The sequence below is a fragment of the Eublepharis macularius genome, chromosome 8 (genome assembly GCF_028583425.1).
Source record: "Eublepharis macularius isolate TG4126 chromosome 8, MPM_Emac_v1.0, whole genome shotgun sequence".
Lineage (NCBI taxonomy): Eukaryota > Metazoa > Chordata > Lepidosauria > Squamata > Eublepharidae > Eublepharis > Eublepharis macularius.
In genome coordinates, this window is record NC_072797.1 from 8,750,943 (window position 1) to 8,777,010 (window position 26,068).

Consider the following 26,068-nt stretch of genomic DNA (forward strand, 5'->3'; position numbering starts at 1 on the left):
ACCCATAGGAACTGTGTACTGTACTGCTGTGTATAGAACGCAGTGTCGGTTGCCGCTGCTGTGTAATTTCTTCATTAACATTGCATGTTAATCCTTATGCTCTGTTTCAGATTTCTGCAATCCTATTCCTATTGCATTGGTCATTGGACCTCTTGCTGATAGTACTGATGTACACTGTGTAGCCTATAAATATGACAAATAGCATGGTTCTCTGGGGAACAGTAAGGGTGCTACAGGATTTCTTGGCAGAGAATTGTGGAGTAATGTCCCAGTAATATCATAGTACAGAAAGTACAAATTGAACTCTGAGTAGCTTTGACAATAGGATTTGAGTCCAGTGGCACCTTAGGGACCAACAAGATTTTTGGAGTGTAAGCTTTTGAGAGTCACAGCTCCCGTGGGAGCTGTTCTGCCTCAGACCGACACGGCTACCCGCCTAAACTAGCTTGGACAATGAGGAGGTTGGGAAACCAGGAGACAGTGCTATTAACTAGTCTGCCTCTGGTTCTTTTTCTTAATTGATTTGGATGCAAGGTGCTGCACTCTCAGCAAATGCTCACAAAACGGTTTGCAAGCCAACAAGGAAACGCAATGCAACTATACATGTAACAAAGCCCAATTTTTAAAAAGCAGTGTTAAAATTAATCAGAGAAGGTAATGATAAAAAGAAGTTCTAAAACAGGTTGATGCAGCAACAGATCAAACCAACGAGGACCAGAAACTTGCAAAAGCAACTGGTGCAGCAAACCGAGGAAATATGCACATGGGATACAACTGCAATGCTCAAAAAAATCATCACCTGCAGCCAGAAAAACAGATAGATTTCACAGGGGGTAGGGAGTAGACATGGGCATGAACCATTAAAAAAATGAACCATGGGGTTTGTGGTTCATGGAGTTTCCACGAACCACGATCCATGAACTGGCATGAAACTGGCCCAGTTACGAACCAGTTTGTGGTTCGTGGGGTTTAAATGCCCCTTTCTAGCATGGAAAGGGGCATTTAATCATTTAAAGGGCCATTTCCTGCCACTTACAAGGGACAGGACCCTTTAAACTATCAGCTGGCAGGCGGGGGAATCCCCCCCGCCACCTGCCAGCTGATAGTTTAAAGGGACCTTCCGCTTGCAAGCAGCAGGGCCCTTTAAACTCCCCAAACCCCAGCGCCCACCCCCAACCCCCCAGCCCTAGCCCCTCACCCCCCCATCCCCAGCCCCCCACTTACCTTCCCTCTGATGCTGGGGTGATGGAGGCCTCCTTCGCTGCCCTGCAGGCCAGCACAGCAGAGGAGAAAGCCAGAAACGCCCTTTCTGCCCCTCAAATGGCAGCCGAACCAGTAGTCCAGTTCGTGAAAGTTCGCGGAAACGAGTTTCCATGAACCCTGGTTCGTGAACCAGGCTGGTTCGTGGGGTTTTTTGGTTCATATTTAGGTTCGTGCCCATCTCTAATAGGGAGCTCCAGGGAAGGCTTTCTGCAAACAAGAGGCCACAGCTAAAAAGGCCCTGTATTTATTACCCATACTCTACTTGGTGGGGGGGCACAAGAAGCAGAGATTCTGTTGTTCGTTACTCTTGTACCGTTTTCTGTGGAAAGCAGGAGGAAGCATATTTGGCACTTTGAAAGCTGTTGAAGAAAATAGATGTGTACCTTTTTGATTCGGGGGGTGGGGGTGAAGGCTTCAGTTTAATACAGCGGGGAGGGGACAATGTTCCAGGTATCAGAAGTTTAGAGAACGCTAATCTAAGAGCATGAATTCTTCTTGAATTTCTTCATGCTCAATAGCTGTAGTTAAAGGAAAATAAGCTGGGAGTTTAATTAAAAAGTGTGTGTACGTTTTCTATAACAAAAGACGTTGCGTAGCCATTTATTTGTTTCTCTCTTAATTGTAGGAACAATATTGGAAGAAGCGCCTGCACAAAACTCTCATTCTCATGCCAGTTATTTTTCCACTTATGAATGGTCTAAAATCTATATTTAATTAGATGCAGCAGAAAAGCTCATTGTAAGGGCTTCTGTCGAAGCAGAGCAGAAATTACATCTCAATTTCTTTCTTATCTTTTTCCATCTCAGATACAGTTTGCAGGGTAGATATTAATAATCTGCACCAACCAAGATTGGCTTTAATAGAAATTTAAAAATAGAATCAAGAATTCAGAACTGAGTCTAAAGGGGAGGGGTGTCCACTTCTTTTAATATTTGTTTTTGTTTACTTTAGAGACAGTAGTTTTATAAAAAACTCAAAAACTTGGAGCGAAATAGGTTCCCCCACCCTTAGCACTGTCCTTCTCGCAGATCTCATACACCCATGTGGTGAAGAGTACCCTCAAGTCATAGCTGACTTATGGCAACCCCTAATGGGGTTTTCACTCTGACCTAGATAGCACTGGTGAGTCTGATCTCATTAGATCTCAGAAGCTAAGCAGGGTCAGCCTTGGTTAGTAACTGGATGGGAGACCTCCAGCGAAGACCAGGGTTGCAGAGGCAGGCAACGGCAAACCACCTCTGATAGTCTCTTGCCATAAAAACCCCTCCAGGGGTCGCCATAAGTCAGCTATGACTTGAGGGCACCACATACACACAATGGGGTCTTCAGGGAATGGGGTCTTCAGGGAAAGAAACTAAGCAGGGTTAGCCTTGGTTAGTAATTGTATGGGGAAACTCCAACGAAGACCAGGGTTGTAGAGGCAGGGTTGTAGAGGCAGAGGTGGTTTGCCACTGCCTGCCTGTAAAACCCTGGTCTTTGTTGGAGTTTTCCCATACAATTACTAACCAGGGCTAACCCTGCTTAGTTTCTGAGATCTGACAAGATCGTGCTTGCCTGGGTTAGCCAGATCAGGGCCATATGTCCATAAGTATTTGAGAAAAGCAAGCTTGGATATCAAACTAGTGTGTGTGTGCAGGGGGGATAGTCTGGGAACAAAAACGCTCCCACTCTGTGATTATCTAAACTTTAAGCTCTTGAGCAAACTGGTCTTTCTCCTCCACTTACAATCAGTTCTCTGCTGCTCTCAACATTCTTCCTTTCTGGGGCATATTTAGTCCTCATCAGGCCCTTTTAGGGACTTTTTTGGGTTTTTTCGTATCTGAAGAGTTCCATGAATAGACCTCTATATTTCCTGTGAGTGGCCCTTCTGTGTAGATTTTGTTTTGAGATGTTGTGATGGCCGTTAACAAGGCACAGTGTTCATGCGTCAAGGAATATTTTACATTGCTCTGAGTTTGCTTTTTTTTTCTTCCCCGCACAGGCTTTCAGTGCCCTCTTGTTTAAATTGCAACTGCAAGAGTTCAGCAAGGTTTTGACTCTGCTTTTTATAGCAACTGCTGATTGATCTTAAACTATGATTGGTTGTTGGTGTGTTGTTATCCCACTTTCCGGCCAACGTTGGTTTCCCAAGCAGCATTCGGGAATCAAAGGCAAGGGATTCTCAGCTGGAACCAAATCTAGACATCCTTCTGGTAACCTTAGTGATAACAGGTGAATACCTGGCTCTAGTACTCAGAGATTTCCTATAGTCATTACCGTTAGTAGCCACTGACAGACCTGTTCTCCATGAATCTGTCTAATCCCCTTTTAAAATCATCTGTACTTGTGGCCATCGTTATATCTTTTGGCGGTGCATTTTATTCACTCATTGTGTAAAGCAGTTTTTTAATCTGTCCATCGGCTGCATCGGATGCCCTCAAGTTCTAGTCTCTTGGGAGAGCGAGACAAAGTTCTCTCTGTCCGCCTTCTCTACCTCGTCCTTAATTTTATTAACCTCTGTCATGTCCCTCTTAGCCATCTCTGAAACTGTGCTCCAACCTCTTAATCATCTTGGTTGCTCTCTTCTGTATTTTTGCCAGTGATAATCAATATCATAGAAAATCAGAAAAACACACAAGGTGAGTGTGTCCGTTGCCATTCTCAATCATCGGCTTTCTGTAAAGCGGTACTGGCTGGGCTGTGTAACCTGCATATATTTTTACACTCCCTGCAGTTCTTGCAACACCAGAATGGCTTTCATCTAGCGGGGGCTCTCGCACAGGCTTCCACTGCCCTTTCTCTTGTTAAGCACTTTTTCTTTGGTTCATCCTCTCTGCTTTTGACTCGCTCTGGCCTGGATTATATAGGTTAACCTATAGAGAGCTGGCAAACGAATGCTCTTTACCACACAGGACGGGACTGGATTAGCAGGCCTTTTTTTTGCTCTCGCACCTGCCCTTATGATTTCTTAGAAGAAGGAAAAAACTTGATCCTACTGTGCAGGGACCCTTCCTTGTCCTTGGTCAGATTTTGTAAACCACTAACTGTTAAGCAACACCTTTGGAATTAGACACAGAATCTTTGATTGATACTTCCGTTCTTCCTACAAAACAGGCACAGCATTACTTGACAGAAAAAGGAAAGCTTAGAAGGCTTCACATCCATTTCCCTTGACTTTGGGGACTTTGGACATCTCGCTTCTGTGCTGACACTTGTCGTGGTGTTTCAATAACCCAGCAATCAAAGGAAGAAATATGACACGGGTTGTACGTTTCGGTGGGTGTTGGTCTGCAGTAGAACAGCAGGTTTCGAGTCCAGTGGCATCTTAGAGACCAAGATTTCAGAGAGTAAGTTTTCAAATTCACAGGTGAAAAATGTAATCTGGACTCAATCTACGGGCCAAGCTACAAGTGACAAATGACACTTGAATGGCAAGTGTATTCCTCCCTGTTCACTTGCCCTCCACTCAATCCACTTGCCAGGCAAGTGTCTTTCGTCATGTGTAGCTTGGCCCTACGTCTCCCCTCCTGTCCCAGGATTGGGGCTGCTGTTGTCATCTGTTCTTTTCTGGGTTCTGCAGTCCAACTGTGTATTGCCTCCGGTGTCTGTTGTGCTAAAAATGAGTCCACTCTCTGTTTGCGTGCATATGTGCCGTCAAGCTGCAACCGACGTATAGCTATCCCAACAAGGGGCTTGTGAGAAGAAGAGGTGGTCTGCCATGACCTTCCCCTGCAGACGCTTCCTTGGTGGTCTCCCATCCAAGTACTGACCCTGTTTAGCTTCTGAGAGCTGCCAAGATTGGAGGATAACCATGCTGCTCTCCCTCCTCCATTCTCTGTTTAGCAGGCTGAAAACGTTGGTTTGTTAAATTACAATTGCGGGAGAATTTACAAGAATGCCTGGTAAGTTCTAACCAGCTGCAGATACATTTTGACTATATAGATGAATAATTTGCTATCATTGGCTAAAACATCATGTGATGAAGCTTATGACTGGTTACAGCCTAAAAGCTTTTGTGGATCACACACAAGGCATACATCTTGCTTTGAACAATACCAGCATAGTACACTCTGCTACCTTTTATCTAATCACGGCTGGTATGCAGTAGCTGGACAGTTACTGAAAAGGACATGCAGTTAGGCCGATTCCTGGAACAGACTGGAGATGAAACGGTGCTCATTAGTTACACCAGTGCTTAGTTCTCGTGACCCCTTCTTTCATGCCCAGGGTAAGGCCAGTCGCCACTTTGGGGTCAGGTGGCAATTTTCCCCAGGACAGTTTGGCTGGGGATCCTGATGGAGTTTTGCCATCTTCTGGATATGGAGTAATGGTCACTGTGTGTGTGTGGGGGGGGAGAGATTTGTGAATTTCCTGCATTGTGCAGGGGGTTGGACTAGATGACCCTAGAAGTCCCTTCCAGCCCTAGGATTCTACGAGACGTACCAGCAATCCTTTTCCAACAATGAAATTCTAATCTTGTGGTTCTCAAAGGCTTGTCTCTTCTCAACATGCTGCAAATTTATGCTTAGCCCGGTATGCCTGATCTTCAGTGGAATCTACCACTACAATTGATCACACCCACCTATTGTTAGCCTGCCTTGTTAGCCTGCCTAGGAGTTACTTCTTTTCTATACATTGTCAATTCTGTTCATTGTCCCGTCTTTTCCTTCCCTTTATTGGTTCAGCATTTCGAATCTTACCGTCCATATACCCGTAAACGCATTCCATTAACAGGAATGCCCCAAGGCTGTGTTAGAGTGCCACTCACAGGGCTTCAATATCTCAGGATCCCCAGAGGGTAACCTCAAGCCACTCAACATCAGTAGACACAATCTAGGGAGCTGGTAGAGGTAGAACGCAAGAGGCAACAGCCTCTCTCCCCATTGGACCATCTGCTGCAAGAACCTGACCTGCACCAGGACTTCAGCATCAAAGAATGTGATGATCCAAGTAGCTGCCTAGAGATAGGGTGCACTGCACGCCCATCAGCCCAGGATACCCCTACTCAGGAGGAGGCAAGACAGCTCTGAGTCTTGTCGTCATCTCAGATCACTCTTGTAGCTCAATCCTAAACGGTGTTACTCCAGTCTAAGCCCATTGATTTCTGCTAAGGATTTCACCCTTGGATGGAATCATCAAGTTCTGCAAGGCTTCTTAGTTGGAGTCTGTCCTTTGTCGGGCCAACACACACCGTAGGGCTTGCTCATGCTCTAGCCCGGACATATCCACTGCTAAGCGGGGCACAGCTCTCCTCATCCTCTGCTTCCCCTTTGTCCGGGTCCTGAGCACAGCTCCTTCCAGCCTTTCTTCCCTTATCTGGCAGTCCTGACCAGAGCAGAAGTAGGACATCCATCTACCATCTGTCTGCCCTTTATATCTTTCTATTTTATACTAGCTAGATGCCCGTGCTTTGCTATGGTATTTAACTACTTTAAACCCTGTTATAATACTTATGGGTGTGTAACATTTTTTGGTTTGTGTTTTACCTCAGGACACATTCGATGATTTCCAGTAACAGCTGCAGACTGTTTAGAATGGGGTGTGTGTGTGAGGACCAATCAGGCTTCATATGCAAATGACCTCTGTGTTCCAACTGTCTCTGAGGGCAATGAGGTGTGGAATGTTGTGAGCCCCAAACAACCCAATCAATTGAAGTTTACAGAAACCTCCCCCCACACACACACACACACAGCGGAGGGGAAGGGGGGCATCCGGCGAGAGCCTGACACCTGCACTCCCCTCCCAACCGCATGTTCTCCCTCCCATAGACTGCTACCCTGTAAACTTCAATTAAATGGAGAGCCAAGCTGCAAGACCAGGATGCCTACATTTCCCTTCAAAACTTGAGGGAAGCTGACAAGTATCCAACCTTTGTCAGGTGTCACTTGTAGCTTGGCTCTCAGATACTTCACTAATGAGTTGGGGACCGTAGACTTCACCACTATGTTGCTTTACGTACTATCTGTTGCATTAAATATATGCTCCTATGAGCCGCCTGTGCTTCATGTTGCCTAATATCAGTCCTAAAATTGCTTATGTTCTGTTTCAGCATTTCATCAGCTCTGTATTGGATCCTTGCTAATGCTATGTCTTTGTAAAATTGTGTTTATTTACCCTACGGCGTTGTTTATGGAAATGTCCTTGAAATTAACTGTACTAATCTCACACTGTGTAATCTGCCTTGAGCCTCAGTGAGAAAGGTGGACTATAAATGACATAGGACGATTCCACATGGCTCACCTGAAGCCAGGACGTTGCGGAACATTGCGGAACATGCCGGAAAAAACGCGGAAGATCGCATTTTCTCGCGTGCGTTTTGCGCGATGTCCCGCAAAACTCGCGCAAGAAAAAACGATCTTCCACATTTTTTTCCGGCATGTTCTGCAACCTCCCGGCTTCAGGTAAGCCGTGTGGAATCGGCCATAAATAAAGAAATGTTTGGTTACTAAAGTTAACACTAGTTGCAAACCTATCTAAGTTCCAGCTTGTGGTGTTGTTGTTTTTTAAAGTTTGATTGTTCTGTGAGTAATCCTTTTTTATAACATTAAAAATCGACATTAAAAAAAAAATCTAAGGGAAGCCCCCGGAACCGCCACAACCTTGTGTGAATATTGTCGCACTGTGCTAGTTGCTGCATGTAGAATTCAGAGTTCTTGTGTTTGAAGCTTACACTGAAATCCTAAGCAGAGCTAGTGCAGTCTAAACCCATTTAAATCAGCGGGTTTAGACTGGAGTAACTCTGCTTAGGATTTCACTGCTAGTGTTGAAAAGAGGTGTGCTACATAATCAAAACACAGCCGAGAAAGGGAGGAGGAGTAAAGTTTTAGCTGCAAAAAGCGCCATTTGACAGATGCTCAAACACACGCCATTTTTGCTTAGGTTCTGTGCATTGGTTGTAAACAGGGATTTTTTCAGTGATTTGTTTGACTGTTTGTTGACCCATTTGGCATTTGCTTTCACTGCATTCCTTCTAACCACGCAACTGGCTTTTTGGCACATGCCATGTTCTCTCACAGCCTGATTGAGTTCTACTCCCCCCTCCACCAATCCTTGCTCCACTCAGCAGGTAAAAAACAAATCACTCACAAAACGTATAATCCAGTGGCTCCCAATCAGTTCGAATAGAATTTAATCCGCTTGAATTGCAAGTGTGCAGTTTTGGAAAAACCCAAATCAAACCTCATCGGGTGTTTGTGGCAGTTCATCCCGAATCAGCCTGGTTGGGTGGTCAGCTTATATCTGACTGACTACTTCAAACATTGTAAGACCCAGTTATGGAACTTTGTTTTTATATATAATTATAGCAGCGAGACTATTATATGCACAAAACTGGAAGAGTCCAATACTGCCTGCAATAGAGGAATGGTTGATAAAGGTGTTGGAATTTGCAGTGATGGCAAAACTTCCTTCATTGATTAAAAAGAAGACAATAAGTTTGTTTATTGTTGAACGGAAACCCCTTATAGGCCGTTTCCACATGGTTTACCTTATTCTGCAAAATAGCGAAATCTCGTGAGATTACGCACGAGATTTCACTATTTTTCAGAATAAGGTAAGCCGTGTGGAAATGGCCATAGACTTTTTACATGAAATAGACAATAAATGATTTCACAATTTGTGGATTTATGGACTAAGGAATTTGGACATTCGAAAAAAGAGACCCTTTATCTCCAACATAAAGAGAAATTTTGAAAAATGATACTTAACATTTGTCGCAGAGAAAACCAGAAGCCTTCTTTTAGTTTATATAGTTTTTCCTTTTTCTTTTTTCCCCCTTCTGTCTATATGATCTCTTTTTTTTGTTAGCTGATTTTTTTATGTGGTTAGTTTTTGCGTAACTGCCTTTTTATGCAGTAGAAAAGAGCAAGAGTCCAGTAGCACCTATAAGACTAACAAAATTTGTGGTAGGGCAGGAGCTTTTATGAGCCACAGCTCCCTTCTTCACATACCTGCTGTGACTCACAAAAGCTCCTGCCCTCCCACAAATTTTGTTAGTCTTATAGGTGCCACTGGACTCTTCCTCTTTTCTATTGCTACATACAGACTAACTTGGCTACCCATCTTGATCTGTCTTTTTATGCTTTTTTTCATTATATAAAACTCTTAATAATAAAAAAAAATTGTAAGACTGGCTGTTTATGGTGAATCTGGTATCATCCCTTGTGTGTGTCTGTGTGTGTGTATCCGAGAGAGATGTCTACCATCATAAAGATGTCCCTGCCCCTTTGTTCTCCCTAGGTGCAAGACAAGTTCCGTTTGGACCTCTCCGATGAAGAGGCTGTGCATTATATGCAAAGTCTGATCGACGAAAGCGTCCATGCGCTCTTTGCCGCTGTGGTGGAGCAGATTCACAAGTTTGCTCAGGTAAGAGCTTAAGTGCAGACCTGCCGATCAAAGGTCTGTCTGGTTCAGCATCCTGCTTCCCCCCCACAGCCGGCCCAGTAGGAACAGGAAACGTACAAAGGCAACCTCCAAAATCTGGAGGTTCCATTTAGCGATCCCGGGCAATAGACCCCTCCCCTGTTGGTCTACAGCAGAAAAAGTGGAGCTACAGAAAGAACGTCATAGGAACCCTACTGGAGCAAAACTAAGGGGTCCGTTTAGTCCAGCATGAAGCAGCAGCGCTGACCGATTTCAATCCCGAACGTTCATACAAAACCAAACTTTCAAAAAGTTTGCACCGTTTTCAAGTTACCTCTGAATTTGGGTTCGACTCAAAAGTGGCTTCCCAAACTCCTGCTGCTACCAAGCCCTTTTGGAACAGGAGGGGGTAACGAACTGAGTGGGATGCTTTTGAAATGAAGGATAGGCTTCTAATGAATGTGCCTTATACCGAATCTCAGAACCTTGGTCCATCTAAGTCTGTATTGTCTACTCAAGAGCAGAAGTACACGAGACGAATGGCTCGTGAATGGCACGCGAATGCACTTACACGTGTTTCCCTGTTGCTCTCCTGTCCACTCACACGGCATGGCCACACTGCACGCAACCCCGTGTTCGTTCTGGCTCAGGCTGGCACGGGTTTCTTCAGCATTCCTCCATGACACAGAATGCTATCCCATCATGCACCTCCACTTTGCCAAGCATCCCTTTCCCTCTTTCTTTCCTTCCCCTTTCTCCTGTTCAGGAGACAGGCTATACTGATGATGTTAAGAGAGAAGGTTCCGCCAGGCGCACCTTCTTCCCCCCTCCGCCTTTGCATTTCAGACCTCCCGCCAAGCATCTTTTTTCCCTCTCCCCCCCCCCGCTTTTTTTCCTGGACAGTGGAAGCAGACAAAAGTCTCCGCTCTACAGCGGCAAATTGCTGATGCTGCCTCAGGCACTCACCACTGTGGTTACACATATAGCCCGTAAGTGCATGGACTAGGGCTACAGGACCCATGCTCACCTCAGGAAAGATGGACACGGGTCGATAGGAACAGACATGATTCTATTCACTCGCATAGACACGTGTAATTCATCTCTTGTGCTTTGGCTCCCAGACTGGCAACGGCACTCCTGGGTCTCGGGTGTCTTTCACATCATCTACTACCTGGTTCCTTTTTAACTGGAGGTGTCAGAGATTGAACTTGGGATCTTCCGCATGCAAAGCAGAGGCTGTTCCACTGAGGCACAGCCCCTCCCATAAGGCAGGCTACCTTTCCTGCATATGACTCTTCTCAAACATCTCTAGCATGACTTTTGGTTTAATCCCTGAAGCTGAGAAAAGCGACAGCTCAAATCAGCATCCTGCTTGTGATGAGCAGTTCTCCAGTGGTTCTGGGGTTTTCGAAGGGATAGTTGTTTATTTCTCCCATTTCAGAAAGGGAGAGGGCACAGCTCAGCTGTAGAGCATCTGTTTGGCATGTAGAAGGTTCCAGGTTCAGTCCCCAACGTCCCCAATTAAAAGGATCCAGGTAGTAAGTGATGTAAAATGCCTCTGCCCCAAGATTCTGGAGAAGTTGTTGCCATTCCGAGTAGACAGTGCTGAGCTTGATGGACCAGTGATCCAATCCAGTATAATAAGGCAGCTTCATGTATATTCATGTTTTGTCTCAGGAAAAGGAGTGACTGGTAAAGAGCGGGGTTAATGGGAGGAGAGTTTTACAGATACCATTGGTGGCCAAAAAGACAAATAAGTGGGTCCTAGATCAAATCTAGCCTGAATTCTCCTTAGAAGCTAAAATGACAAAACTGAGGCTGTAGAAAAGAGCAAGAGTCCGGAAGCACCTGTAAGGCTAACAAAGTTGGTGGTAGGGTATGAGCTTTTGTGAGCCACAGCTCACTTCTTCAGACACCATATTCAGAAAACTCACAACCTACCATGAATTTTGTTAGTCTTGTAGGTGCTTCTGGACTCCTGCTCTTTTCTGCTGCTACAGACAGACTTTTATCAGTCTTGATAAAACTGCGGTTATTGTACTTTGGTTAAATCATGAGAAGACAAGACTCTCTGGGAGAGGCAATAATGCTAGGAAATGTGGAAGACAATAGGAAAAGAGGAAGAAGACCCAAAATGAGATGGCTTGACTCAATAAAAGAAGCCACATCCTCCAGTTTGCAAGATTTGAGCAACGCTGTTAAAGATGGGACGTTTTGGAGGTTGTTCATTTATAAGGTTGCCTTAAGTTGGAAGTGATTTGACAGCACATAACACACACACAAGAAGGAGGGAGGGAGGATGGAAGGAAGTTGTGTGTGCCTGTGTGTGTGAGTGCGCCCACGTAAGCTTTCATTTAGCGAACATCCCCTTTAAAGCCTCTTAAGCATGTCTTGAATGTTCAAGGATGTTTGTGAAAACATGCAGCTTTGGGTCAAACATGGGGATATTTGCCTATCAGTAGGTATCCAGAGGTGAGTGACCAACCAGATACTTCCAGGAAATCCCACAAACGGGGCATGAAGACAAAAGCCCTTTCTTTGTCCCCTGCATCTGGTTGCAGAAGTATCTTGACTCTTAACATGCATTTCCAGTGATCATGCCACTCACAAGGATATTGGTAATACTGCCCTCTTGAAAAAAAGATATGTCAGCACCCGGAGATGGTGAATTGGATCCCAATTGAGAAAGTGTGGAATGGATGGCCAGGTGTAAAGCCTTTTTTCTTCTCTCTTTGGCTTCCCCGTGGGGCCACAGCACTAGTTTCTTTTGGACACCTCTGTGATAGGACCTCATTTCTCAGCACTCTTTCCCCTGCAGCCTGTTAATGTGTTTTCCAGGTTGGGCTAATAAATCAGAGTTTACAGATCTGATCTTGGCCATCCATTTTTGCTTTTTTCAATCAGGCTCATTCATTCATAACCTCTCCCTTCCTCCTTTTGCCAGCAGTTTTAAAACTGCAAGCATGTTCTGTTCGATGACTACGCATTTGAAATTTAGCCTTCGGACGGTGTCTCGATTGGAGCCTTGTCAGTACATAAGGGGATTTGGGCTTGTTCCCAAAAAAAGAAATAAACCCAAAACAGTCCACCTTGTTCAGAAGAATATCCCATTCATAGTTGCTAGGGAGTATATAATAACAACAACAACAATAACAACATTGGATATATACACCATGCTTCAGAACAACTAAACGCCCGCTCCAAACTGTTTACAAAATGTGATAAATTTGGCAAACAACAGAGCCTCAATCTGTTTACCAAAGTTTTGCTTCATGTTTCTTATAAAGAGTTTAGGATAACTTTGTTGTTTGGCCTAAATCAACATACCCCATGGTGACCATGTCAAAATCCAGAAACTTCTGTAGTCCTTTTCCAAAATGTTCATTTCAAACTCTGTATATTTCACAATTCCAAGTGATTCTTTTTTTAAGAGATCTTAAAAAAAAAAATAGGGCCAAAAATAATTGCACCTTTAATTCCTGACATATGAAGCCAACAAAATGCAGTACTTTCTCTAACAGCTGACGTTATTAAAAACCCCTTATCTCAGCCGCTACGACCCACATCCCTGGCTTCAGTTTTGTTTGACTTTTTTTTCCCCCTCTCGTGGTTTACAAGCCTTTTTAAGCAAAAGTAAATATATGTTATTACTGATGGATATCGAGTTTAATTAACTGGAAGACTCGAGACAAGCCTTTTCCGGTTTTCAGGTGGTTTTCAGAGGCTTTGGTGCAAGGCCTTGACAATTCACCATCGGAGACCAATCAGATCAATCGCACAGAAGTGGACTCTAACCTTTAAAAAAAAAATTTTAAACTGCTGCAACTGCAGCAAAGTAAAAAAAAAAAAAAGTTAAGATTGGCATTCTGAACCAGGCTCTCTGTCTGGGGGCAACGTGCTTTGAATCATTAAAGCCGAAGAGAGCAAGAGGGCGCTTGTTTGAGAAGGAAACTGGTACTAACAAACCATTTTAGTATTGCTTGGTTCAAACGGGAAAGAAGCAAAGAGGAAAAGGCATCGCTGTCTGACGCTAAAAGCATTACAGCTTTCCCGCGACGGGGTGTGCGGCTAAAAATGCTCTTCTTCCCTCCTACTTGGGTTGCCAACAAGCTGGAGAAAAATGTCCTGCTCCTTTAAGAGAGGGCTAATTGCTTATTATTGACTTCATCCATCTATTTCCATGCATTAAACTTTTGTTGAGGGGACAAGGTGCTTTTTCTCCAGGTCATTGGCCCAGCACCCAGTCTCTTAACTGAGTCGTACTTCATTTTTTTTTTTGAAAAATTTTTTATTGGGTTAGGATCAATTATTTTCACATTACATTCAATTCTCCCATTTCCCAATTTCTAACCCCCTCCCTTTCCCCCCCTTTTTGTTGACTTCCAACAGTTTTCCAACCCTTTGTCCCTTTTTCCTTTACTCTTTATATATTCCTCTATCTAATCAAATGTGTATTCTCCTTTTATTCTAAGCAATACTTCTTTGACTATTTTTAATACTCTGTACCCATAATAGATAAACAATTTATCCCATAATTCCGTTTTCAAATATTTCTGTCTAACGTAAACTATATAAACTATATAAGCCATACAATCATATAAATCAACCAACTTAACTTATACTCTATATATTATTCATTTTATCTTCTTTCTGTTTTAGTTATATTTGTTTACATTGATATTTTATATATGATATCAATCAATTTGACTCATATATACCTTCATATAAACATATTCAGTTTGGTACATTATACACAAAATCAGAAAGAAAATATTATTAGTTAGTCAATCCTTATAGTTAACCCTTATAGTTAATTATTTTCTATCAATATTCTATTTATTATTCTATATATATCAATCTAATAACATAACTGCTTAGAGATTCATTTTTACCTCTTCTCCCCCCCGGTAAAGTCACCCCCCTCTGCATTTTATTATATTTCAATAGTTCTCAAACTGCCACAGTTCTCCTCCCACCTCCCATTTCTTCTCCAAATATTGTTTCAGCTTCTCCCAGTCTGTGTTAAACTGTCCTGGGTCCAGATTTCTCAGTTTTCTTGTCATTTTATCCATTTCTGCCATATACAGCAATTTGTAAATCCAATCTTCAATAGTTGGCACTTCTTGTACTTTCCATTTTTGCACGTACAAAAGTCTAGCTGCAGCCGTCATGTAAAATATCAACGTCCTATGATGGGCTGGAATTCCCTCCATTCCCAGGTTTAGTAGCAGGAGTTCTGGGTTCTTATTTACTTGAAATTGTAAAATCTCACTCATTTCTATTATTATTTCCCCCCAGTACTGCCTAGCTACCTCACACGTCCACCACATATGATAGAGGGAGCCCTCGTGCTTCCTGCATTTCCAGCATTTATTAGAAGTATTCAAATTACCTAGCGCAATCTTCTTTGGTGTCATGTACCAACGATAAATCATTTTGTAAATGTTCACTTTAATGCTGGTGCATGTCGTTATCTTCATTGTAGTCTTCCACAAGTATTCCCATGCCTCCATTGTTATTTCTTTGTTGAAGTTTATGGCCCATTTCACCATTTGTACTTTAACTATTTCATCCTCAGTATACCATTTCAACAGTACTTGGTATACCTTGGATATTCTTTTCTTGTCCTCTTTAAAAAGGGTCTGCTCTAGTTCCGAATTCTCTGTTCGTATACCTCCCTTTACAGAGTCCGAGTTATATAAATCTCTAATCTGTCTGTACTGGAACCAATCGTAATAAGGTGATAGTTCCTCCTGAGTCTTTATTCTGAGTTTAGATGCTTCAATTCTAGTTATTTCTTTGTAAGTTAAACATTGTTGCTCATTATCAACAGCTCTCGGGTCTATCACCTCATATGGAACTACCCACAAAGGGGTTCCTTCTTGTAAATAGATTCTGTACTTCTTCCAGATTATATATAAACTTCTCCGTATATAATGATGCAGGAACATCGAGTTTGCCTTTACTTTATCATGCCATAGGTATGCGTGCCATCCAAATGTTTTTTTATATCCCTCTAGAGCTAGTAATTTCTTATTCTTTAACGTCATCCACTCTTTCAACCACACTAGGCAAATTGCGTCATGGTAAAGTCTTAGATTGGGCAGTTGCATTCCGCCTCTTTCTTTTGCATCTTATAAAACTTTCATTTTCACTCGAGGCTTCTTGCCTGCCCATACAAAGTCTGATATTTTCCTCTGCCATTTTTCGAATTGCTTAGAGTCTCTGATGATTGGTATTGTCTGTAGCAAAAACATTACTCTTGGTAACACATTCATCTTCACTGCTGCAATCCTTCCCAACCATGACAAATTCAGTCTGTTCCATTTGATCAGATCTCTCTCTATCTGAGTCCATAGTTTTTCATAGTTATTTTTAAATAAGTCTATGTTCTTTGCAGTCAGTTCAATTCCCAAATATTTCACCTTATTTGTTACTTCACATTCCGTTATTTCCATTAGCGATTGTTGTTTTTGCTTAGTCATGTTTTTGCATAATACCTTTGATTTCTTTTTATTGATATAAAAACCTGCCAGATCCCCAAACTCCTTAATCTTATCTATCACTTTTGGCATGTTCTCCATTGGGTCTTCTACAATTAGCATTATGTCATCCGCAAATGCTCTGACCTTATAGGAATAATCCTTTATTTTTATTCCACGGATTTCTTCATCTTGTCGTATTTGTATCATCAGGATCTCCAATACCAAAATGAACAACAGCGGAGACAACGGGCAACCTTGTCTTGTTCCTTTACTTATAGCTAATTTCTTAGTCACTTCATCATTCACCACAATTGCTGCATTTTGGTCTCTATAAATTTCCTTAATTGCTCTAATGAATCTTTCTCCCATTTGTAGCTTTTCCATAGTGGCAAACATAAAGTCCCAGTTTAAATTATCAAACGCCTTTTCAGCATCAACAAAGAAGAAACCAACCTCCTTATCACATCGCTTATCATAGTATTCAATAGCATTTATCACTGTCCTCAAGTTGTCTCTGATTTGTCTGTCTGGCAAAAAGCCTGCTTGTTCCTCCTCAATAACTTCCGAAAGCTACCCCTTCAGTCTCTCCGCCAGTATCTTCGCAAAGATTTTATAGTCATTATTAAGTAGCGATATAGGTCTATAATTTTCACGTTTGTCAAGTCTTGGCCTTCTTTAGGGATCAGTGATATATTCGCTTCATTCCAGGTACCTGGAATCCGTTGATCCTTTAAAACTCCATTGATCACCTCTTTTAGGAATGGTGCCAGTTCATTGGCCATTGTCTTGTAAAATTTAGCCGTAAGTCCATCTGGCCCTGGCGCCTTTCCCAGATTTGCAGATTGTATTGCCTTACTTATTTCCTCATCCGTTACTTCATTATTCAGTCTATTTCTCCAAGCTTCCGAAATTACTGGGAGTTTCATTTTCTCCAAATATGTCGCTATTGATTCTTTATTCACCTCTTTCTTATTGTATAACTTAGCGTAGAATTTGTAAAAGGCTCTACTAATGGTAGTCTGTTCCAGATACGTTTTATTGTCCTCACATATTTTGTTTATTATTTTCTTTTCCCTTCTCTTTTTTAGTTGCCATGCCAAATACTTTCCAGGTTTATTTGCTCCTTCAAACACTTTCTGATTCAGTCTTTTAAGGTTCCACTCCAATTCTTTATTATTCATTGCTGCCAGCTGTTCTTGAAGTATTTTAATTTCCTGATATAATTTCTTTTTCCCTGGTCTCTTTTTTAACTGTATTTCTTTGGCTTTTATTTTCTCCTCAATCTCTTGTCTCTTCTCCTCTTTCTTTTTTCTCACTCTGCCATTTAAGTCCATTAGTATGCCCCTTATTACCGCCTTATAGGCATCCCAAACTTTGTCAGTTGGTACTTCTTTATTCACGTTATATTGTATGAAGAACTTTGTCTCTCTTCTCAACATCTCCACGTTCTCTCCTTCCTGTAACAAGTCCTCATTTATTCTCCATGCTTTCCTTTTTCTCCTCCTCCCTAATTTCCACATGATTGGATTATGATCTGAGTCTACCATCGGCATTATTTCTACCTCCTTAGTCCATAACGCTAAGTCTTTTGAGGCCCAGATCATATCAATTCTCGATAGTGTACAGTGTCTTGAAGAGTAAAAAGTAAATTGTCTACTTTTAGGATTTTCTCTTCTCCATACATCTTCTAAAGTCTCCTGTTGTATCAGCTCAAAAAAAAGCTTTGGTAACAATCCTCTTTTCTTTTGTACAGTTGATGTCTTTTTATCTAGTTCCAAGTTCGTCACTCCATTGAAGTCTCCAGCAAGAATTATCTGGTCGTATGAAAGATCATCTAATTGCTTCCTCAAATCCTCAAAGAAGCTCTCTTTTGCACCGTTAGGTGCATAAATTCCGACTACCAATACTTTTTTTAAGTTCCATGTACATTCCACTGCTATAAATCTGGCTTCCACATCTTTTATTACAAATTTTGGCTGTAGCTCCTCTTTTATATACAACACCACTCCTCTTTTTTTCTTATTAGAGGCCGCTACAAATTCATTGCCCAGTTTCCCCACTTTTAAATATTTTGCATCCTGCTTTCGAATATGGGTTTCTTGCAAGCAAACAATATCACATTTTTGTTTTAATAGCCAGTGGAAAATACTTTTTCTCTTGTTTGGTGAGTTTAGTCCATTTACATTCCAAGATAAAACTTTACACTCCATACTCATGATCTTATTGGTAAGTCCTTTTCATTGTCCCTTATAAATCGCTCCATCTCTCGCTCAGATCTGATACGCTTTTTGGCCCCTCCAAACTCAAAGGACACACCTTCTGGTAGCTCCCATCTGTACCTGATTTTCATGTCCTTCAACATCTGAATTAGCACTTTATATTTTTTCCGATCTAATAACACTGACCTGGGTAATTCCTTCATTATGATAATCGTCTTGCCATCAATCTCCAATGGATCTTGAAACTGTTTTGTCACAATCTTCTCTTTCATATTTCGTGTCGTAAACTGCACAATCACGTCTCTTGGTAGTTTCCTCTGGGTTGCAATGAGTCGTACTTCATTTTTAAAATATTTAATCACCCCTTTATTTATTTATTTATTTATTTATTTTATTACATTTCTAGACCGCCCTCCCCATCAGACAGGCTCAGGGCGGTGTAACAACATCCAATTTTTACATAAAGTTTAAAAACATTAAAAACATTATAAAAAACATTAAAACACTTTATATAATTATAATAATAACATTTGATTTATATACCGCCCTTCAGGACAACTGAATGCCCACTCAGAGCGGTTTACAAAGTATGTTATTATTATCCCCACAATAAAACACCTTGTGAGGGACATATGGAGATTTTACGATTCCAACGTTTTACAATTCCAACGTATTTGTTTGGCTTAACAGTTCCTAAATATAGATGAGCAATTATGATTGTAAGACTAAATGCTCTACCTTCTGCAGTCTCTGAAGGCTGCATTCTGGGTATACCTTTCTCAAACAGATACTGTGGCTCCGATCTGGCTGTTATTGAATCTGTAACCCATGTTTTATTTGAATGCCCATGGTACAACAAAGTGAGACAGAAATGGATCAAACCCCTGACGTTACACTGGATGGAGTTTACACTAGATTTTTTTATTCCCTAAATTGCTAACAGACAAGAGTGGAAAATTTACTCATTTTAGCCAATTTTTTACTTGAATTCAGGCAACTTGTAAGAAAGCACCCTTTTTGTAGCTTATGGACGAACGTTCTCTGGCCTGAATTCTTCCTTTCTTCCTCATATTCTCAGTTACTACTTATGACTTATAGGTCAGAAGAATAGAGAAAGAAAGAAACGGCTTAGAGACCTGCTCCATATTTATCTTGACTTTCATAAAGGCCTAAGAAACACAGCAAGAACCTTTTTCTGTTTCCTCTTGGTGGTGGAAAGTGCCCTCAAATCATAGCTGACTTATGGCGACCCCTAGTGGGGTTTTCATGGCAAGAGACTAACAGCGGTGGTTTGCCATTGCCTGCCTCTGCAACCCTGGTCTTCGTTGGAGATCTCTCATCCAATTATTAACCAAGGCCGACCCTGCTTAGCTTCTAAGATCTGATGAGATCAGGCTCACCTGGGCTATCCAGGTCAGAGTCTGTTTCCTGTTGACCAATGGAAATGCCACTTCCTTCCTTCTTCACTCCACCTGCAGCTCTTCTGATTTGTCCATAAACTTTCAAGCTTCTTTCTGTCTTTCAAGCCTTAAGGACTAGGAATCCTTCCCCTCCACTTTGTTAGTTGTTAGCTGTATCTGAAGTGAGCTGTGACTCATGAAAGCTCATACCCTATCATAAATTTTGTTAGTCTTATAGGTGCAGCTGGACTCGTGCTCTTTTCTACTGCTGCAGAAGGACAAACACAGCTACCCATCTTGATCTATCCCTATGCACCAGAGACTTTCTGCAGTTATAGTTCTTACTGAAGGTTTCAGATTCCGTTTCTACAACTCGGAGCTTTCTAGGCTTCTCACTCCTGTCAACTGTGTTACAGACACGATCAGCTATGCCTCCTTGCTCCCTTCTGGGACGATGGTGCTATCCATGTGTAGCAAGGAGTCAAAGGGTCAATACTTAATAGAGGTTTTTTTTTTATCCTCTCCATCCAACATGGTGGCTTATTTTTTTTCTTCAAACCCCAGATCTTTTCAGAGCATCTGAGTATTTCTCTGCATGATGTTTAGGAATCTCGATAGAATTGCTAGCTGACTTGAGTAAGTTGCTCTTTCCCTCCCTTTCACTCACAGTGAAGGATGGAAAATCCAATGTTAGCAGCCCCGAATTTGAGTCTCTGGATACTGCTGTCTTCATTTTATTACTGTCGTTGGTTCTTTCGGAGAAAGGAAATTGCTAAATCAAATTTTTACCATCCCCAAATGAATGAAGCCAGAAGTGGCTTACCGCCTTTATTTATTCTTTATATATCTGTATATAAATTACAAGCTGGCGAGTCTGTTGCTTCTCTGGATTATTAGGTTAAGAGGAGCTGTAAATGAGAAACCTGTCTCGATTTTCCCCCTAGTCCAGTGTTAAAGTTTAGGCTTCTGCCCAGATCCAAATTAAAAGCGCTCTGACACGTTGGTACATTCTCTTTTGTGGGTTGGGAAGAAACTGAAGTCACGTTGCATTATCGTTTGCTTTGACATTTCTAAGGCATTATGGGGTCCATGTTACATCGCAGTGCTTTGTGCTTGGAGTGTCTTTCTGCCCCACAGCATTAGGACTTGGTGCACACTACCCCATAAACAGTAGGTATAAAGTTAGCTCTGCCTTTCTTTCTCTCTCTCTCTCTCTCCTTAAATTGCAAGACAAAAACTTCTGCTGATAAAACTGAGAAGTATGATATGGAAGATCCCAAGGGAGGAAAAGAACCTAACCTCCTTGTTTTATAACACACCATGACCCAAATTCTGTTTCCCAAACTTATAAATAGTCAATGACTTCTTGACCAGATCATATAAGTGCTAAATTGAGGCTCCCAATAACAATAATAATAACAACAACATGTGATTTATATATTGCCCTTCAGGACAACTTAATGACTACTCAGAGCGTTTTACGAAGTGTGTTATTATTATCATCCTCACAACAATCACCCTGTGAGGTGGGTCGGGCTGAGAGAGCTCCAAGAAGCTGTGAGTCACCTAAGGTCACCCAGCGGGCTTCAACAACAACAACAACATTCAATTTATATACCGCCCTTCAGGACAACTTAATGCCCACTCAGAGCGGTTTACAAAGTATGCTATTATTATCCCCACAACAATCACCCTGTGAGGTGGGTGGAGCTGAGAGAGCTCCAGAGAGCCATGACTAGCCCAAGGTCATCCAGCTGGCTTGTAGTGGAGGAGTGGGGAATCAAACTCGGCTCTCCAGATTAGAGTACCGCGCTCTTAACCACTGCACTGAACTGGCTCAAGCAGTGGAGTGGGGAATCAAACCTGGCTGTCCGGATTAGAGTCCTGCCGCTCTTAACCACTACCCCAGCATTTAAAATAAAATTGTTTCTGGTCTTCAGGGTTGTGAGAAAAAGTTTGAAAATGTGCTGGCCATGATCGGAAGGATTGTCAGGAGAAAGAAGGCCTTTATTGTCCTGCATCAATCTCTACCCTCTGCCACGAAGGCAGAAGAAATTGTGACTCGTTAAACAATTGTGTGTTTCTTTCATTTGTATAATTTCAATGTCACGTAATTGGTGTTTCTTGATATAGAATTTGGGGTGCCTGGTATAAGAGTTTTCATTTGCTGATCCTTCTAACCGGGGATTGAACCTGTGTCCTTCTGCATGCAGAACAGATACTCTAACACTGAGAATCTCTCTACACAAGTTGCCTTGGCACTTGTTTGTCAAGTGTAGGGAGACACAATGTTTGCTGGGAAGTGTAGTTTAAAAAGACAGAGCCTTCAGAGATGGCTCCTCAAGAGGGTTTGTTAATTTCTCTTTCACCTCCCTGAAGGCTCTGTCAATTTCACCTCTCCAGTCTAAAACTGCATGGAATCACAACCCAAATGCAGCGAGGAATGAAAATGGGCTAGAGCTGCCATCCAGAGCTGGGCTTGGACCTGGAGAGGTTAACATGGGTTGAAATTTCCCTTCTGGTATTTCATAACCCCTTCACACAGCTCCAGTGTATAGCAAAGCCTTTGCCTGGCCCCTGGCTCTGTCTTTTTAAACTACCCTTCCCAGCTAACATCGCATCTCCTGACACATGTTCTTCATCTGTCAGATGTCTTGTGTAGAGACACTCTGAGACATAGCCCTGCTCCAGATCTAATAACGCCAGTGTGTTCTCTGTTACAACAAGGAACCGGTGCTGAAGAATTTATTGCCTACACATGTTAGGTGAGCCACACCTACCACAACTCCCAGGTCATCCAGATGTCCATGAATGGCTGTTCCCTTGGCATTAGTGCCCACGGATGAAAAAGGTGTAACGTTCTACCCACGCTATTGATGTAAAATTGGAGAACGATCACATGATTCAGGCCTACAAATATGGGATTGTTTTAGGAGGTGGGACTTACATCTCCAAGATGTCCTTGTGCAGATATTCCGGGTCATCTTCAGTTCTGTCCTTCTTACCACCTGATGTAGTGTGTAATTTCAATCACAACCAGCTTCTTGTTTGTGTTAGAAAAAAACGGAGGAAATTACTTTGATTTAATTTCTTTCTCTTTTTCCCCCATTCAGTATTGGAGGAAATGAGCCCCATCAGCGTCTTATAGCAACAATTCATACGCAAGGTGATTGTCACTTGAGTGATTCAAAGTGTTACCTGAAGGACTGGACTTACCCTCGGTTACCTTAGATACTAATGTTGTCTGGGATTGTACAAAACCTTGGTCAAAGGTGTGCTTCCCCGTCTAGATATTTGGCCAGAAGTTTGGGAAGCAAGCAATTGTCTCCAAAATGACAGGAACATATCTACAGAAGAAAACGAACTTTTAGGATTTTTTAAGTGCATTACGCACCTGGTGTTGCTGTATCTTTGGACTGAGAAGTTGAAATTCATCTCTGCACTTAATCTGGACCTGAGTAGTGAATGTTGATGTATATATTATCAAGTTTTCCTCTTTTGGATGAAAAGCTGTTGTGAAAGTTTTATGGAGTAGGAAAAAAACTTGGGGGTACCTTTGCAGGACTTGCCCAAAATGTCCTTTGGGGGGGGGACCCCCAAATTATATGGTTCTTTCTTTCAGATGGAGAAGAGTTACGAACTGCCACTAGAAGCCCATGGTCTTGAAAAGGCCTTAAAGATAGAAACCATGCCCATGTTTTGCTCTTGATGACAAATTATGTGCATTGAACAAATATTCTAAATCTAATGAAACTCTTTTGATGCAGTCTTGGGTCCTCTGGATTCATTTGTCAGTTCTCATTTCTCAACTCCCTACGCTCTTTAGAGGTTGTTCTAAAATATTACTGATAGTTTTGGATCCTCATGGAATAATATCTACACTGTGGTCCTCTTCAATGAAATATTGCAACACTGTGAGAAACCCTGGAAATGTTTTGAGTGGTTTAATTGTTTATAGAAATGTGCCCCTGTATGGCAGAATAGATAATCAGAGAATTTTTTTAAATGAAATTTTCTTCTGATTAATGTTCAGTAGGCCAAGGTCCCATTATGCTAACAATTTTTCTTGGCATTATTTTGCTTGGGGTGGTGAAATTATGTAGTGTAATAACACCAGGACATATGATAAATTTAACTAGTTATTGAAGGGAGAGCTCATCACATGGTTGCCATTTTGCAACTTCTAGTTCTGTGGAAAAGTCTAAATATTTTGTGTTATAAAAATGATTGAGTAATACTTCGACAGCTAAACCACTTTCCTTTTCTCGTATCTGAATGTCACATTCACCTTTGTACCATCCTTCTTCTCTCCAGCACTAAAAACATGTCATCTTTTCGGGAGAGTGGAAACTGTAAAATTAGATTGTTCTCCTGGGCTATATATAGCAATATTGCTGCTTTTCAGTACCAGACGGCACAGAGGTTTCTGCCTCAGAAGAGCTTGTAATTGCAGAAGGGACCCTGCTTTTCCCCCTCGACTATTGCAGCGGTAAAAACCAGAACTTCTCGATGATTGTCTGTGAGCTGAATGAGCTTTATTAACCAAACGGACCAGTTTATCATCATTATAGAATACAGTCTTTGTTCACGTTTTGTCTGTTGGAAACAATTGCATGAGTGTTGCATGTTGGGGAGTGGCAAGCAAGAATTCATTGGCTTTTGTATTCAAGATCATGGACCTTGAATAGTTACCCCTCTACTCCCCAAAGCAGGGCAGCTTCAGAGCCCATCTGGCCCCCAGACAAAGATTCCTTCTGCATCCCCTGTAGACTGTCCAAATCTTGCAAAAAAAAATGATCATACGACTTAACCAGCTGTGTCTAAGGATTCTAGTGTTACCCTAATAGGTGGTCTCCTTGTGAGTTGGGGGAATTAGCGTACAAGAAGCAGCAGCAAAAGGGATTAACTAAGCGAGATTTTTCCACCTATGTATGCAGGGATTGTTCCTCTAGAGAACTCTTTAATAAAGACAAGCGGATGTTCAACAAAAATGATTTTTATTAAAGGGGTAGCAAAAGCAAACACACAAGAAACAGCACACAACATACACGCAGAGCTAAGTAGAAAACAGGAAAGAAAATGGAGAGGAGTACAGGATTGGGTAAAATTTACCAATCTAGAAGAGGAGGACATCCGTAGAGAAGAGAAGCTTGAGCAACCAGCATTTCACGGCAAGAAGGGGGCTCAGACGTGCAATCTGAGGGTGTGTGGGTCCAGAATACTCACACAGAATTATGGTGGAGGGTAGCCCAATTATACTGTGGAATGTACCCTGGGGCAGGACAGCATCTTCTTCCTCCCTAAAAAAAATAACTTAATGGCTGTCTCCAGGCGTGAGACAATAAAACTGGGAAAGGTTTGATTAAACCTTCCGGGGTGTTACTAAAGGTCAAAAAGTGCTTGATGACCTGCGATGGCTGGACCCTGAATACCTCAGATGGGAAGAGTGCATAAGGGAAGATCGGCAGGGCGTGGAGGTTATTAGTTCAGGAACTCCTGGAAGACCCGTTGCTTTAAGATCTTTGCACATCTCTGGGGGTTTGTGGCTGATAGCCAAGCTTGCCTATGACTCACATGCCAGTAATTCTCCATCTCCCAGCCAGGGGTTGGCAGCTGTTTCCTGCCTTGCCAGGTAGCATTTGCGTGTTTAAAACACATGAGGATAGAGACTTATGCTATATCCATATTCATATGCTTCCCTATTAACGTGAGGGTCAGGATCGACTGCTAATGATGGGGACTCTAGTCACCAGGGTAACTGGGGACTCTAGAATTCTCCCAGCCCACTCTTTCTCAGCACCATTGCCCCAAATTCCACTGCAGAGTTTGGTGGTCAGTTCCCACTGTGTTTCAGGTGGCAATGCCTTGAAGCTGGTACAAAGAACCAAAAGCTTCCACCGCTATATTGTGTAAAAATGGTTTGCATTGTTTTCCTATGGCACTGGTGTTTGTTTAAAAGCAAATTTGAAACATGCAACGCACATTCCCAGTGGTCTGCTTCAGAAGGACTCATTTCAAGAAAATTTATATCTTGCTTTTTTCTCCAAGGAGCTCTGGGGTAACAAATGAGGTTCTGTCCTCCATTTTATCCTCCTTGGCAACCTTGTAAGATAGTGGAGTGGAGACTGGCCAAAGACAACCGAGGGAGCTTCCACAGCTTGTGTTGGGGATTTAAACCTAGATATCCTCAGGCCTCATCCTGCTCCATTTTCACTACAACAACCTCATCCAGTACTGAAGGGCACGAGGGAACCAAACAGAGAATGTGATAGTTATTGTGAAATAATAGACAAACAAACAAAGATGTTGCCATGATTCTGAATTGATTTGGTCAGTAGTACACTCTTGAGCCCAGCTCAAG

At 42.1% G+C, this 26,068-nt stretch overlaps 1 protein-coding gene across 1 annotated transcript in view; it reads left to right on the top strand.

Moving 5' to 3' along the window:
* The window catches only part of PIK3C3 (phosphatidylinositol 3-kinase catalytic subunit type 3), a 156,227-nt gene extending 131,552 nt beyond the window's left edge, over positions 1–24,675 (top strand). The window contains exons 24-25 of the mRNA XM_054987532.1: positions 9,481–9,606; positions 22,821–24,675. Of these exons, the coding sequence (XP_054843507.1) occupies positions 9,481–9,606; positions 22,821–22,835 (141 nt within the window). The 3' untranslated portion in view covers positions 22,836–24,675. The remainder of the gene's footprint in view (positions 1–9,480; positions 9,607–22,820) is intronic.
* The last annotated feature ends 1,393 nt before the right edge of the window (positions 24,676–26,068 follow it).